We start from the raw sequence: 15,797 nt of genomic DNA, 5'->3' as shown, positions 1-15,797 counted from the left end.
GCTGGTCTCCAACTCCTGACCTCAAGTGATCCACCTGCCTCACTCTCCCAAAGTGCTGGGATTACGGGTGTGAGCCACCGCACCCGGCCAGTGCTGTTGTCTTTTGAGAGCCCCCTTTTCTCTCACCTGATCTCCCTGCCCCCCATTTTCCCCTTTAGTCCCCTTTCCAGAAGCTACTGAGTAGCTGCAGCGTCAGTCTAGAAATGCCAACCAGGTTGGATCCTTGCTGGGAGAGCCCTTCCTTCCCTGGTTTTGAAACTCAGAGCCTTCTGGTGTGCACACCTGCAGGATCCAGGCCGGGCCTGTGCTTCTTGCTTCTTTCTGACTCTGCCTGAGACTGGAATCCTGGCTCTGTCCTCAACTAGCTTGAAGGGGACCCCCAGTAATGACGCCTCCTGTGTAACCTTCATACCCTTGTGTAACCTTGTTTCACTTTGTAAAACATTTTATTTAAAGTTTTTGTTGTTGTTAGAGAGAGGGTCTCACTTTGTTGCCCAGGCTGGTCTCAAACACCTGGCCTCAAGCAGTGCTCCTGCCTCAGCCTCCCAAAGCACACCCGATCTCTTTCTATCAGGGTTGTTGTGTGTGACCAGCAGATGTGTTGGAAGTGATGGTGTGTCACTTCTGAGGTTAGGTCATTAAAGACATGGCAGCTTCTATCTTGCGTGTGTTCTCTTTCTCTTGGGACACTCGCTCTGGGGAAAGCCAGCTGTCGGGGCTTGAAAAAACACACCCCTTTGAAGATGCCCATGTGGTGAGGGACTGAGGCTTCCAGCCCATAGCTGTGGGAATGTGGGAATGAACCTTTTAGGAAGTGCATCTTTCGGCCCTGCTGTAGCCTTTGATGACTCAGCTCTGGCTGCATCTTCATGGCAACTTCACGAGAGCCTGAGGCAGACCACCCAGCCCAGCCTCTCCTGGATTCCAGACCCACAGGAACCATGAGTTAGATGTCTTTGTTGTTTTACACATCTAAGTTTTGGGGCAATTTATTACACAGTAGTAGATAACTAATACACCAGCTGTAGGGCTTTGGGCATGTTCCTTAGCCTCTGTACCCCCATTTCCTCCCTTGTGCCATGAGAGTTGTAGAGGTGAGTGAGGAATGCATAGATGCAGCACAGGGCCACACACATGAGGCAGCTTTCCAGCCCCTCCCGGGATGGTCCTGGTCATCTTCTGGCTCTTCCCTGGATGGACTGTGACCTCACAACATCAGGTCAACTTACTGCATTCTTGGCCTGAGGTCATCCATTGGCCATGGACAGAGGTTCTGGGCAGGAAAGGGTGAGCTAAAGAGAGGGGTCAGTCTCCTTCCTCCAGCCCGGGTCCGGAGAATCGTGCTGGGCCAGGTGAGACATCCACTGTCTGTGTGGTGTCCTGGGATGGGCAGCTGGACGTGACTCAAGGGGAGATTTGTCTCTGTCTCCAGAAGGCAGAGGTGCTTCCCGGTCTCCTTGCCTTGGGCTTGGCCAAGCATTCTGGCTGCCATTGGGGCCCCCAGGACAACTGAGAACTGTCCTTTCTTCACCTTCAGCTGCCCCTCTCCTCTGCCCCCTGGTGCCTGCTCAGATGCTTTCTTCATGGAACAGCGTCCTCCTGACCCCTGGTCCCTGCCGCTGAGGCTCCTCCACCCTGGGCTCCGTGTTCTAGAGTTCACCGTGTGCTAGTTCTTCAAGCTGTTTATTCTTCACTGCTTCCTTTTTCTCTGTGCATTACTCAAGAACTACATGGCCATGTGTCAATATAAAAAAAATAAAGTTGACTGGGCGTGGTGACTCACGCCTGTAATCCCAGCATTTTGGGAGGCTGAGACAGGCAGATCCCTAGAGTTCGAGACCAGCTGGGTCAACATGGTGAAACCCAGGATCTACAAAAATATACAAACATTTGCCCGTGCGTGGTGGCACATGCCTGTATTCCCAGCTACTTGGGAGGCTGAGGCAGGAGAATCGCTTGAATCCGGGAGGCGGAAGTTGCAGAGAGCACAGATGGAGCCACTGCACTCCAGCCTGGGCAGCAAAGCAAGACTCCCATCTCAAAAAAAAAAAAAAAAAACCCAAAATCAAACGCAAACACTTTTAACTATCATCGACATTAACAACTACAAAGCGCCCGGCTAATTTTATATTTTTAGTAGAGATGGGGTTTCTCCATGTTGGACAGGCTGGCCTGGAACTCCTGACCTCAGTGATCCGCCCGCCTCGGCCTCCCAAAGTGAGCCACCGCGCACGGCCATGAATATGACTTTATAGCCCAGATTTCCTTCCGTGAACGCTTGTTGTGAAACTAGCAAAGTTGCACCTCCGAGTTTACACAGAGCCAGCTCCGGAATCCGAGTTCCGGGTTCGAGCACAGCGCCGCCGCTACCTCGGGCGTGACCTTGGTCGGAGCCCGGTCCCCTCTGAGCCTCAGTTTCCCGATCTGGGAGCCCGGAATGACAGCTCGCCCCCTGCCCCGCCCAGCCCCGCCCCGCAGGCCCTGGGATTGGTTGGTGCGAGGTCCCCCTCCCCAGGCGGGGCCGGGCCTCTCCCGCCTGCTAGGCCCCAACCCGGAAATGCAGCTGGGGCGGAGGCGGGGCCCACTCAGGCCGCGGCGGAGCGACGCTGGGCGCGGCCAATGGGCGCGGGCGGCGGCTGCGGCGCGACGGAAGTCCTGCCCGGCGTCGCGCGGGGGCGGGGCGGCGCCGGGGGCGGCGGGCGGCGGGCGGCGGGCGGCGGGGCGGGCGCAGGATGAGGGCGGCCATTGCTGGGGCTCCGCTTCGGGGAGGAGGACGCTGAGGAGGCGCCGAGACGCGCAGCGCTGCGGGGGAGGCGCCCGCGCCGACGCGGGGCCCATGGCCAGGACCACCAGCCAGCTGGTGAGCGCGCGGCGGCGGCCTGGGCGCGCCGGTGGCCTGGGCGCGCCGGCTTGTTACCCCGCCGGGTGCGGCGGTCGCCTGGGTCCGGCGAGGCGGGGCGGCCCGGGATCCCCAGGGCCGGGTGCCGCCTCACCTGTAGCCGGGCGGCCGGGCGGGGGATGGCGGGCGCCGGCCGAGGGCGCTGCTCGGCTGCGGCGGGGAGTCCGGGCCTGGGTTGCGGCGGGCGCCGGCCTGGCCGGGGGCGCTGACAGACGCGCGGAGGGCGGGGGAGGCCGGGAGGTGTCACCCGGCCCAGCGGGGTGGAAGTGCCTGGAAAGTTTGTTTTCGGCTCGGCGCAGCCTGGAGTCGAGCCTGCAGGGTTACCTTTCGGTTCTGTCTGTAGAGGAACCGCCCTGGGCTTCCACCTGGAACGGGGTCCCTGGCGTGTCCGCCTGCGAGAGAAGCAGAAGGTGCAAGTTCTTGCTTAAAGCACCTGATGCGCCTGGGCCCCCGTCTCCAGATTCTCGATGACAGTGGTCGGGTAAACTCTCCTTTCACGGCCTGGCCAAGGGGCATTTGGGTGCTTTTCCTGCCCGTGGCTGTGCTCAGCGTTGTGGGAAGCCCCTGGGAGGCCGAATGTGCAGGATCACCGAGGGGAAAGTGAGCTTGACAGGTAGGAGGGATTTTACGGGAAGGACCGAAACAAACCACTTGTTGGGTGAAATGTTTTGCTAAAAGTGTCGCTGGTGTTTCTATATTTTCTTTCTGTCGCTAAAAGTATTCCTCGTGTTTTTATGTTTTCCATATGCTAAGTTCTACAGTCTGGGGACGATGGTTTAAGAATTTATGCCTTGTATGCGATGCGCAGTGGGTGATGGAAGAACGTCTACATAGCTTTAAAATTTGATTTAAAAGGTGAATATTTTTTTTTTTTTTTTTTTTTTTTTTTTGAGACGGAGTCATGCTCTGTCACCCAGGCTGGAGTGCAGTGGCCGGATCTCAGCTCACTGCAAGCTCCGCCTCCCGGGTACACGCCATTCTCCTGCCTCAGCCTCCCAAGTAGCTGGGACTACAGGCGCCCGCCACTTCGCCCGGCTAGTTTTTTGTATTTTTTAGTAGAGACGGGGTTTCACCGTGTTAGCCAGGATGGTCTCGATCTCCTGACCTCGTGATCCGCCCGTCTCGGCCTCCCAAAGTGCTGGGATTACAGGCTTGAGCCACCGCGCCCGGCCAAAGGTGAATATTTTAAATGAAGGAAAACTCAAGAAATGTAATTGATCCTTTATCGGATGCGGCTTTTTTTTTTTTTTTTTAGATAGAGTCTCGCTCCCGACGCGCAGGATGGAGTGCAGTGATGCGATCCCGGCTCACTGCAACCTCCAACTCCCGGCTTCAAGTGATTCTAGCTGCTGCCTCCCTAGTAACTGGGATTACAGGCGTGTGCCACCATGCCTGACCAATTTTTGTATTTTTAATAGAGATGGTGTTTCACCATGTTGGCCAGACTGGTCTTGAACTCCTGACCTCAGGTGATCTGCCCGCCTAGTCCTCCCAAAGTGCTAGGATTACAGGCATGAGCCACCGTGCCTGGCAGATGTGGCTTTTTGATAGGCATGGCTTTTTGATAGGCGTTCCTGATCTTTTTTTATGTGTGTATGGGGGTGTAGTGAGTCTGAGAACCTGAGGAAAGGTATGGGCCCTCTTCCGAGAAAAATGCAGTGCGACACTGAATTTTGTAACTATGTCAGGAGGCTCTTGAACTTTCTGCAGCTCACTTGTGGACTTTGTAGAGATGCGTGATAATTCGAAGTGTTAAGGAAGAATATTCAGTTGAGAAAAATGTCGAAGGGTTGAAAGAGATGCCTTTCGCTATTTCGACTTGTGTGGCTGTACCCCAGAGTGCCCCGGGTAACATAAAAACATGAATTAGGCGGCTTGCTGAGGCTCAGTGGAGGCTGGGGCCGAGAGTCATGTCGAAGTTTGTGAGGTTAACCTGCACCCAGTGACAGTCATGGCGAAGTTTGTAACTCGCACCCAGTAACGCTGTTGCAATGCAAGGTGTATATTTGGTGTCATCCACGGGAAGAGGAAAGAACAAATTTTCTCACGGCCTTGGCAGTTCCACATGGTGGACATTTAGTATCTGCAGTTTTCTTCACATAAGGCAGCTTTTTTGTACAAAAACATTAGAATCCAGTGAGCAAGAATGATAGAATACAGGATAGATTTCCACATGAGGAAGTGTCAGGAACGAGGCTTTTGCATCTCTGTCAGCTGGATTTCCACATGTGTACATATGTGAGAACATGCCGTGTTTCCTGTCCGTAATGGTAGAGGCAGCCCTAATATTGGGGAGGATAGACCTGAAGATTCACCTGAGGACAGAGAGACCTTCAAGGTTCAGGTGGGTTTGATCTGGACTTCAGGGTGGCCCTGTAGGCCCTGTGTGAGAAGCCCCTGCCCGGTGAACTTTCCCATGTGTGTATGCGTGGACAGCCAAGAGAGGGAGCAGTGCGAGCGTGAAGGCAGACAGTGGCCTGGCCCAGTCTGATGCTAAGTGGGCCAGAGGCAGTGAGTACCATTTCTTGAGCTGACTACTTAAGCCAGGCGCTTCCCTAGGTACTTTCACACCTCGTTGCAAGGTAGCTGTTGTTCCCATTTTACAGGTGCAGAAGCTGAGCTGCAGAGACGTTAAGTACCTGCCTCATAAGTGGTAGAAACTCCAGTGTCACCCTGCCCCTCACGTTCAGAGCCCCCGAGGGAGGGTCTGCCGGGCAGCTCAGCCCAGCACTCTGTGTAAGGAAGTCTTCAGTGCCACCGTCCAGGATGTCTTCCCGGGGATTGGGCCTGAACGTCTTGACCATGCTGTGCTGGAGACAGGAGGGGTGTCTTCATGTGGATTGACTGTACATATTTCTTTGGCAGATGGCTGAGCTCTGTGACCCCGGGGCCTGTTTCAGCCTCCTGCTGTCAGAAAGCAGCTGTTTGGAAAGAGGCTGTGATTCGGCCTTGTTTGAGGGCCGATACTCTGAATGGGTGAGGCTTGGAATCCTCCCTTTGGCAACAAAGAAACATGTAATGATTCTGCTGAAGGTAGAATTGGGGGACTAGGCAGAGTGGGCTCCTGCCCTCCCTAGGATGGTTCTGTCTTTTGCAAAGGTGGCTGCATCCTTAGGGGAAGGTGAGGGGAGAAGCAGAGCGCATGGAGAGAAGTGGCTTTCGATTTTCTCCCTCCTTTTGGGGAGTTCCTCCTTATGTGGCTGGTCTGGTGCATAGTGTGATGTATCCCTGTTCCCAGCGATGCCCCGACAGCCAGTCCAAGCTGAGTCCAGAGTTGGCAAGGTGAGGTCCCAGTAGTAAGAGGGAAGTGGTTTGTTTGGCTCTTCTGAGATGTGTTTTATGAGAAAGATCCAGCAGCAGCCTGCAGAGATGTGGGGCCTGAAAAGAGGCCTTGGGCAGGTCTTCTCAGCAGGCCTTGGCCCTCTAGACTGCGTTCAGCACAGTTTTGGGGAGGAACAGGGAGCGTTCCCTTTTCTTTTCTTTTTTTTTTTTTTTTTTTTTTTTTTGAGGTGGAGTCTCTCGCTCTATTGCTGAGGCTGGAGCGCAGTGGTGCGATCTCCGCTCACTGCAAGTTCTGCCTCCTGGATTCACGCCATTCTCCTGCCTCAGCCTCCCAAGTAGCTGAGACTACAGGTGCCCGCCACCTCACCCGGCTAATTTTTTGTGTATTCAGTAGAGACGGGGGTTCCCCTTGTTAGCCAGGATGGTCTCGATCTCCTGACCTCGTGATCCGCCCACCTTGGCCTCCCTAAGTGCTAGGATTACCAGTGTGAGCCACCGTGCCCAGCCTAGTGTGCTGGAGTGCAGTGGCACGTCCTCGGCTCACTGCAAGCTCCGCCTCTTGGGTTCACGCCATTCTCCTGCCTCAGCCTTCCAAGTAGCTGGGACTACAGGCGCCCACCACGCCTGGCGAATTTTTTGTATTTTTAGTAGAGATGGGGTTTCACCGTGTTAGCCAGAATGGTCTTGATCTCCTGACCTCGTGATCCGCCCACCTCGGCCTCCCAAAGTGCAGGGATTACAGGCATGAGCCACCGTGCCTAGCAGTGGTCCCTTTTCAATCTATACATTCATCTCCTGAGCCGCCTGACCCAGGGTTTAGATGCTTCAGAGCAAGTGATTGACACGGGTGGGAGATGGAGTCCAGCAAGCAGATGATGAACTGGGAAGCGCTGCAGAAATGAGGGGGCGAGCATGGCCAGTCCCTTCTGAGAGAATGTGTTTGGAAGAGAGTGGGCACTGGTGTGGCACTTTCCCCCTCTGAAGAGGCATCTTCTGTGGAAATGGACTTGGACAGGATGCCACATGGTACAGCAGTTCTGTGGGGGGCAGGTTGTGGCTGCGGAGAAGCACTGGGTGCAGAAACAGTCCCCTGAGCAGGTGCGAGGGCTAGGGTGCTGTGTGCTGCTCCACGCCTGCCGTGCGGTGACAGGTGGCCAACGGGCTGCCCAGCACAGTTGTTTAGAAAGCAGGTTCAAAGGGCAGTGTGCTGGGAGGAAGTGCTGGTGTGGAAACTGCAAGTTTTGGACATGTATTGCTCAGGTCTTTTCAGCTGTGCCTTCTTCTATAACAGAATTGCATTATTCACTTGCTCAGTGTGACATCATGTCCTTTAAAAAATATTTGAAAATTGAGAACAGGTTGTATGTTCCGTCTCTAGCTGTTAGATCACACGCAGGGCACATTTTCTCAAAGAGTAACGAGACATGGGTTCTGAGTGTTCTCTTCTCTCTTAGCGAGGAGAAAGCCCTGTTTGGGTTCATGATGCTTGTTGGGGGGGGGTCTCTTTTCTGTACCTGATGTTCGTTGCACAAAGTCTGTTTCCATTCTCTTAGTCTAGAAAATTTTCCTGATATTTCAACTGGAATTTTTGCTCCAACAAATTCCAGGTCATTTAGAATGTGTTATGATTGAGTTTCTGGGCCACACATCCTTTATAAGAGCACGTGATTCTGGTTTCTGTTTGTTTGTTTGTTTATTTATTTTTTTGAGACAGAGTCTTGTTCTGTCACACAGGCTGGAGTACAATGGCATGATTTCGGCTCACTGCGAACTCTGCGTCGTGAGTTCCAAGTGATTCTCGTGCTTCAGCCTCCCAAGTAGCTGGGATTACACCTATATTATTTATTTAGTTAGTTAGTTTATTGAGATGAGGTCTCGCTATGTTGCCCAGGCTACTCAAACTTCTGGGCTCAAGGGATCCTCCTGCCTTGGCCTTCCGAAGTGCTGGGATTACAGGCATGAGCCACCGCACCCGGCCTGGTTTCTGTTTAAAGAGTTGAATTATACAGGGGCCCACAGAATCGAGAACTGACAGTACTGTAGAGCTGTATATGAAGAAGATGGACGAGCCTGACATTAGCAGCTCACCGTTGAGCACATGGCTCCCTGCAGAATAAACAAGTGTGTGATTTTCATCTGATGAAGGTGGGCATGGAGTTCCTGGACAGTTCAGTGACTTCCTTCATTCCACAGACAAGATCAGATGCCCCCTCTATCAGCCACCGTGCTACGGACTGGCCCAGTCTGTTTTCAGATCAGCTTGTAGCACGCAGGGATTCGAAATATTTAAAGATGAGGTTTGAAGGTATGTCTAGAGACCCAGGATGTTAGTTCTGGAGGTCCTTGTCTCCCGCGTGTTTGCGGAGCTGGTGAGCTGAGGAGAGGCTGTGTTGTCTCAGCGGGATGCCAGTCAGGATTCTTCTAGCTATGGTCTTATTTTTTACAATAAATTCATCATTAAAGTCTCATTCTTTAACCTGTTTTTTCCCTTTTGGAATTAATTTGACTGCAGTAGGAAGGAGTCGTAGCTCAAAGTGACCGCTGTGCACTGAATGCCATCAGAAAAGGCTGATGAGATTTGCAGGGAAGCCTCGAAGCCTCACTGAAATGCTCCTGGTGTGCATTGACCTTTGCAGTGAAACATGTGGCAAAGGGGCCCGCACTCACTTTTCAGCTCTCTCTCGGTGATTCCAAGAGCCCCAGGGGTGGGAGTGGGGACAGGACATTGCTCTTGAGTTTTAGGTTTGGTGTCTGTCGCCCCTTGCTGCATTGGTGGGGCCGTCAGTGCTGCGGCCTCAGTTGCAGAGCAACCAGGGCTGCTCCGTGAAGGAGGCGCTCGCTCTGCGGAGCTGCAGGACGCTGCGTTCTCCTCATTCTGGCCATTGCCGCTGTCCTTCGTGCCTCCCCTTTTCTGGTGAGAGAGGGCTCCAAGGACTTGCTGGCTGGTCCCCAGGTGCCAGCACTCCTGCACCTCCCCCTCCTCTCCTGACCTGTCACTTTGTTCCTCCTCCATGAGGGGCCTAGGCTCGGGTGCCCTGTTGTGGCCTCTTTCCAGTCTGTGCGGCCTAGGAGGGTCCAGGATGTTCCCTGCTGCCCTGTTCTCAGCAGTTCTTGTCTTCTTCAGGCTTTTCCTCCTCGCCTGGAGAAATTTCCCTACATGGAAACTCCTGTGGCTGTACAGTCTTTTCTGACCGATCTGCTGGGTTGTTTGTTTGTTTGTTTGTTTTTGGGGGGGGACAGAGTCTTGCTCTGTCACCCAGGCTGGAGTGCATTGCAATGAAAAATGGCAATACCTAGCATTTGTAGAACTCAAATAGCTGGGACTCAGTACAGGTGGGAACGTAAGCGCCTATTGTTTCTGAGGTGGGGCGGCAGTCCGTTGCCAGTGTGTATTCAAACACAGGCTGATTCAACAGTTCAGCTTCTAGGAGTTTAAGCTCAGAAAATAATTAAGGTGTATGCAACTATTTTGCTACTAGAATATTTGTCACAGCTTTGAAATAGGGGAGAATTGGAAATCTCTTGAATTTCCCTCAGGCAGAGAGAGTTTGAAACATTGTGGTGAGTCTGTGTCATCCCTCAGGATCTATGGGAAATTGGTCCTGGACCTCTCTCAGATACCAGAATCGGAGGATGCTGAAGCCTCTGCTCTGAAGTGGTGTAGTGTTGGCATAGAACCTGTGCACACCCGCCTGTGTACTCTGTTATCACTAGATGAAGTGGTGTAGTGTTGGCATAGAACCTGTGCACACCCGCCTGTGTACTCTGTTATCACTAGATGGAGTGGTGTAGTGTTGGCATAGAACCTGTGCACACCCGCCTGTGTACTCTGTTATCACTAGATGAAGTGGTGTAGTGTTGGCATAGAACCTGTGCACACCCGCCTGTGTACCCTGTTATCACTAGATGAAGTGGTGTAGTGTTGGCATAGAACCTGTGCACACCCGCCTGTGTACCCTGTTATCACTAGATGGAGTGGTGTAGTGTTGGCATAGAACCTGTGCACACCCGCCTGTGTACTCTGTTATCACTAGATTACATCGAATGCCTAATAGAATGTCAATGCTATGCAAATAGTTGCTTTACTATATATGTGTGTGTGTGTACATATATATATATATATATATTTTTTTTTTTTTTTTTTTTGAGATGGAGTCTTGCTCTGTCACCCAGGCTGGAGTGCAGTGGCACGATCTCGGCTCACTGCAACCTCTGTCTCCCAGGTTGAAGCAGTTCTCCTACCTCAGCCTCCTGAGTAACTGGGATTAGAGGCACATGCCACCACACCCAGCTAATTTTTTTGTTTGTTTGTTTTTTGTATTTTTAGTTGAGACCGGGTTTCGTCATGTTGACCAGGCTGGTCTCAAACTCCTGACCTCAGGTGATCCGCCCACCTCGGCCTCCCAAAGTGCTCGGATTACAGGCGTGAGCCACCGCACCCGGCCTGCTTTACTGTTTTCTTTAGGGAATAATGACAAGAAAAAAAGTCTGTGCATATTCAGTGCAGATGCAATTTCTTGTTTTCATAATATTTTCTATCCACTGTTGGTTGAAACCATGCATGTGGAGTCAACCTATGGATGGGGAGGGCCGACTGTACTTTCCTGACAGGTAGTTACAGTGCTTCTACCTGAAAAGACCTGGTTGCAAAGCACCATGCCCAGTGTAACTTTCCTCAGGCCCAGGGAAAAGCCTGGAGGGAGGTTCCTGCAGAAACAGTGGCAGTGGTTCCCTGGGCCAGTGGGATGAGGACCAGGCATTGAGCTAGCAGTGGGGAAACAGTGGTGAATAAGGTGGGCCTGGCTGTGTCTCCTGGAGCTTACTGGACTGAGGATGAACCTTTCTCCACTAAGTTTTATTCTGAAAAATTTCAAAACTAAGGAAGAGTTGAAAGCATAGTACAATGAATATCCCCTAGCCCTTTCCCCTTTATTCTACCATTCTACCAGTTGTTAACCTTTTCCATATTTGCTTGTATATGTTACCCCCTCACCTCCCAAAATTTTTTTCTATTATTTTTATTATTTGAAAGTAAGTCACACACATGATAGCATTTCACCCCAGAATCCTTCTCCAGGTGCCTTCTGAGCTCAAAAGCTTTCTCCTGTACAGCCTCTTCATCATCACATCCAAGATAGCATTAACATTGCATGTTTTTTTTTTTTTTTTTTTTTTTTTGGGGGGGGGATGGAATCTCATGCTGTTGCCCAGAATGGAGTGCAGTAGTGTGATCTTGGCTCACTGCAACCTCTGCCTCCTGGGTTCAAGTGATTCTCCTGCCTCAGCCTCCCAAGTAGCTGGGCCTTACAGGTGCGTACCACCACTCCTGGCTAATTTTTGTATTTTTAGTAGACATGGGGTTTTATCATAGCATGGTATTTTCTAATGCAGAGGTGACATGCAGCCTTCCTCAGTGGTCCCCAGTCCTCCTCAAAGCCCTTTCTTCTTCTTTTTGTTTTTTTTTTTTTAAGAGACTGAGTTTTACTCTGTTGCCCAAACTAGACTGCAGTGGCATGATCATAGCTCACTGCCGCCTTGAACTCCCTTGCGCTGAAGCCATCCTCCCGCCTTAGCCTCCTGAATAGCTGGGAGTATAGGCCTGTGCTGCCATACCTGGCTAATTTTTTTTTTTTTTTTTTTTGAGACGGAGTCTTGCTCTGTTGCCCAGGCTAGAGTGCAGTGGTGTGATGTCAGCTCACTGCAACCTCCGCCTCCCGGGTTCAAGCAATTCTCATGCTTCAGCCTCCCGAGTAGCTGGGATTACAGGTGCACGCCACCACACACGGCTAATTTTTATATTTTCATTAGGGACAGGTTTCACCATCTTGGCCAGGATGATCACGAACTCCTGACCTCATGATCCCCCTGCCTCGGCATCCCAAAGTGCTAGGATTACAGGCTTAAGCCACCACGCCCAGCGCTGGCTAATTATAATGTTTAAAATTTTTTGTACAGATAGGGTCTTGCTGTGTTGCCCAGGCTGGTCTTGAACTGGGCTAAAGTGATCCTCCCACCTGCTCCTCCCAAAGTGCTGGGAATACAGGCATGAGCTACAGCACCTGGCCGGCATGTCTTAAAATACGAGGCTAGTTGTCTCATATTTTATGTAAATACAGGACTCACAATCTGGATTTGTCTCATTGTTTCCTCATTAAATTAGATTCAGGCTATTTATGGCAAGAATCCTGCTTAGGAGATGATGAACTAAAGGTAATTTTTTGTTTTTTTGAGATGCAGTCTCACTTTGTTACCTAGGCTGGAGTGCAGTGGCGCAATCACGGCTCACTGCAACCTCTGCCACCTGGGTTGAAGCGCTTCTCCTGCCTCAGCCTCCCGAGTAGCTGTGATTACAAGCGCCTGCCAATGCGCCCAGCTAATTTTTGTATTTTTAGTAGAGACGGAGTTTCACCATCTTGGTTAAGCTGGTCTTGAGCTCCTGACATCGTGATCTACCCACCTCAGCCTCCCAACATGCTTTGAGACAGAGTCTTGCTCTGTCGCCCAGGCTGGAGTGCAGTGGCGTGATCTCGGCTCACTGCAATCTCCATCTCCTGGGTTCAAGCGATTCTTCAGCCTCAGCCTCATGAGTAGCTGGGATTACAGGCTCCTACCACCACGTTGGGCTAATTTTTGTATTTTTAGTAGAGACAGAGTTTCACCATGTTGGCTAGGTTGGTCTTGAACTCCTGACCTCAAGCCATCCACTTCGGCCTCCCGAAGTGCTGGGATTACAGGCGTGAACCACAGTGCCCGGACTTCCTTAGTGGCCTTTCTGACCTTAAGCTGTTTTTCCCTCCTGACAGTGGGACTCTGCTCTTGTGGTCTCTTTCCTGATTGGGCAAGGTGCCAGGGCGCTTTTTCTAGGCCTTGACTTTGCTCTTGTTTCTAAGGTATCCTGTGGTGGTAAAAGAGACGTGTACTCTCTGGGTAGGTGCAGCCACTTGTAGAGCTGAAACTACATCTCCAGGATGGTTGTGTGGTTGGTGGTGCTTGGGGAGCCCAGCAGTCAGGATCCGAGCAGCCCACCTGTCTTGGGGTCCCCGCTGTGCACCTAGGCCCAGGCCCAGGGCGCAGTGAATGAGAGCTCTCCAGCCTCAGGGGGTGGGCAGGGCTAATGGACCATCAGACCCACCATGTGCCAGTGCTGACTGGCACACAGCACTGCTTGGACCTCCCCTGTGGGAAGGGATAGGGATAGACCAATCTTTGGAAGAATGGAGTGCTGGCTTTGCTGAGTCCTGTTCTTCGGAAGGTTTGATCTGGAGAGCTGCAGCAGCCAGACCCTGGGGAGGCAGGTTAGTGAGCAGGCTCCTGACTTACGAGCTAAGAAGCCTGATGGCTGCTCGTTTCCCCCAATGTCGACATCACTGGGGGTCCTTCCTGAGGGTGAGCCCTGGGTTTGTCTGCGTTTCTCTCTCCCAGTTGGGCCGGACTCTGGACGTGAGGCTGAGGGAGTGCGTGGCTCCGTCAGAGCGTGGGCTCAGACGCTTAGATGCTCGGAGTGCTTCCGGCTGCTTTTCCGTTGGTAACTCACGTGTTCTTCCTGCAGGCTGGCATTTTTCTTTCATGAGTTTTTTTCATTGGTCAGAATTATAGTCTTCTGATTGTATGTACATAGCTGGTTATTATCAGATACATAGTTTTAAAATGTGCATCTAAATATAGATTTTATTGGTGAATACATTGTGTTCTCATTCCATAAAAAGTCTTAAGCACAAAATTATGCTTAAAAAAAAAATCTTAGCACTGGGCGTGGTGACTCACGCCTGTAATCCGAGCACTTTGGGAGGCTGAGGCAGGTGGAGCACCAGAAATCAGGAGTTGAGACCAGCCTCTCCAACATGGTGAAACCCTGTCTGTATAGAAAATACAAAAATTAACCGTGTGGTAGTGGCACACGCCTGTAATCCCAGTTACTCGGGAGGCTGAGGCACGAGAATTGCTTGAACCTGGGAGACGGAAGTTGCGGTGAGCGGCGATGGCACCACTGCACTCCAGCCTGGCCAACAGAGTGAGACTCTGTCTCAAAAAAAAAAAAAAAAAAAAAAGAAAGAAAATTTTAGCAGGCTCTCCTTTGCAGATGCTGCTGGTGCTGAGCTTTGTGTCTGGGGCAAAAAAGGTGAGGGCGGGCCCCGGTTGGTTTAGGAGAAGTGGTTATGAACAGAATGGGCCCCATGCTCCCGGCCTGAGGAAATTCTTTCGTGAAAAAGATTGCTTCTGCAGCTTGGAGGGGGATGGTCCACCTCATGCTCCTGTCCCTCTCTCAGCCCCAGGGGCAGAAGGGAAACAGTCAGTAGCAGCACGGCCATTGCAGATGGTGCCCAAGGCGGGAAGGTAGTGTCTGAGCAGGAGGGGGTGGCCGGCCTTTGTGGGGCTGCTTCAGAGAGCTGGGCAGAGTCTGGGCCCCAACGTGGACTAGCAGGGGAGGAGCTCTCCTGGCTGGGGTGGCCACTCAGGGAGGTCTGGGTTGCCTGAGCAGGGAATCAGCCTCCTGTGGAGGAGGTTTCCGAGCAGGAGGTGCTCTTCATGTGGGCCTGGAGGACCTCCAGGCGGCCTGCACTCACCTGATACAGCTGGCTTCTGCTGGGAGGCTGGGTTTGCAGCCAAACTCTGAGACCTTTTGGACAAAACATGCCAAAGAAGTTGGTGATGATAAGAAATTCATACTAAACTTGTTCTATTAGGGCTTTTTTCATTTCAAGTATATTACTTCCCTTCAGTAGCCCTATATTTTTGAAATTAAAGTTGAGCATCGTGTCAGAGTCAGGTTTTGAATGACACAGGATGTTTTCAGATCCTGTAAGTTTACTTGAAGCTATCAAATAGCCTCCTAACAAAGTTATTATTATTATTTTTTGAAACTGAGTCTCTCTGTGTCGCCCAGGCTGGAGTGTAGTGGCGCCATCTTGGCTCACTGCAAGCTCCGCCTCCCAGGTTGACGCCATTCTCCTGCCTCAGCCTCCCGAGTAGTTGGGACTACAGGTGCCGCCACCACACCCGGCTAGTTTTTTGTATTTTTAGTAGAGACTGGGTTTCACTGTGTTAGCCAGGATGGTCTCGATCTCCTGACCTTGTGATCCGCCTGCCTCGGCCTCCCAAAGTGTTGTGATTACAGGCGTGAGCCACCGCGCCCGGCCTGCATCCTGGTTTTCATGTTGATCAGTGGTGTTTAAAGTATACCTGTAGGAAGTTCCAAAGTGCGGGAAGTGAACAAAACTTCCTTGCAGAGAAATCTTGTACTTTGGTGTTTTCATCATATGTTTGTGTGACAAATATACAAAGACAATGTTGAAGATATGGGTTAGTGAAATTGAGACCTGGCGCTTCCTGAGGCTGGCAGCCCAGTTGAGCCTGAGGACTAGACTTCAGACAGTTGGCAGTCCCCACCTCGTTGCCTTCTGTCTGCTCTGGGTAGGTGAGAGGCTCCTTGGGAGGCCAGTGGAGATGGCTGTGGGAGGAGAGATTGAGCAGCTGCCCTTGGAGCTCACCCACCCACGGCTCCTCCCTCCCCTCGTGGAGAAGTAGAAACAGCTTTCCTCCGGCCCTCACCTGTTGCCCGGGCTTCCGTGCTGGTTGGGGTGAGCTGCGTTTTGCTGAGTTGCACCGCGAGAGAGCA

At 51.9% G+C, this 15,797-nt stretch overlaps 1 protein-coding gene across 1 annotated transcript in view; it reads left to right on the top strand.

Annotated features, from left to right (window-relative positions):
- Positions 1–2,696: 2,696 nt before the first annotated feature.
- LOC126944637 (3-phosphoinositide-dependent protein kinase 1) overlaps positions 2,697–15,797 on the top strand; it is a 72,274-nt gene continuing 59,173 nt past the window's right edge. Inside the window, exon 1 of the mRNA XM_050774338.1 lies at positions 2,697–2,860. Coding sequence (XP_050630295.1) covers positions 2,837–2,860 — 24 coding nt within the window. The 5' untranslated portion in view covers positions 2,697–2,836. The remainder of the gene's footprint in view (positions 2,861–15,797) is intronic.

Source organism: Macaca thibetana, chromosome 20 (assembly GCF_024542745.1).
Source record: "Macaca thibetana thibetana isolate TM-01 chromosome 20, ASM2454274v1, whole genome shotgun sequence".
Taxonomy (NCBI): domain Eukaryota; kingdom Metazoa; phylum Chordata; class Mammalia; order Primates; family Cercopithecidae; genus Macaca; species Macaca thibetana.
Note: the sequence above shows the minus strand (reverse complement) of the source record. Positions and strands in the feature narration are given on the sequence as shown.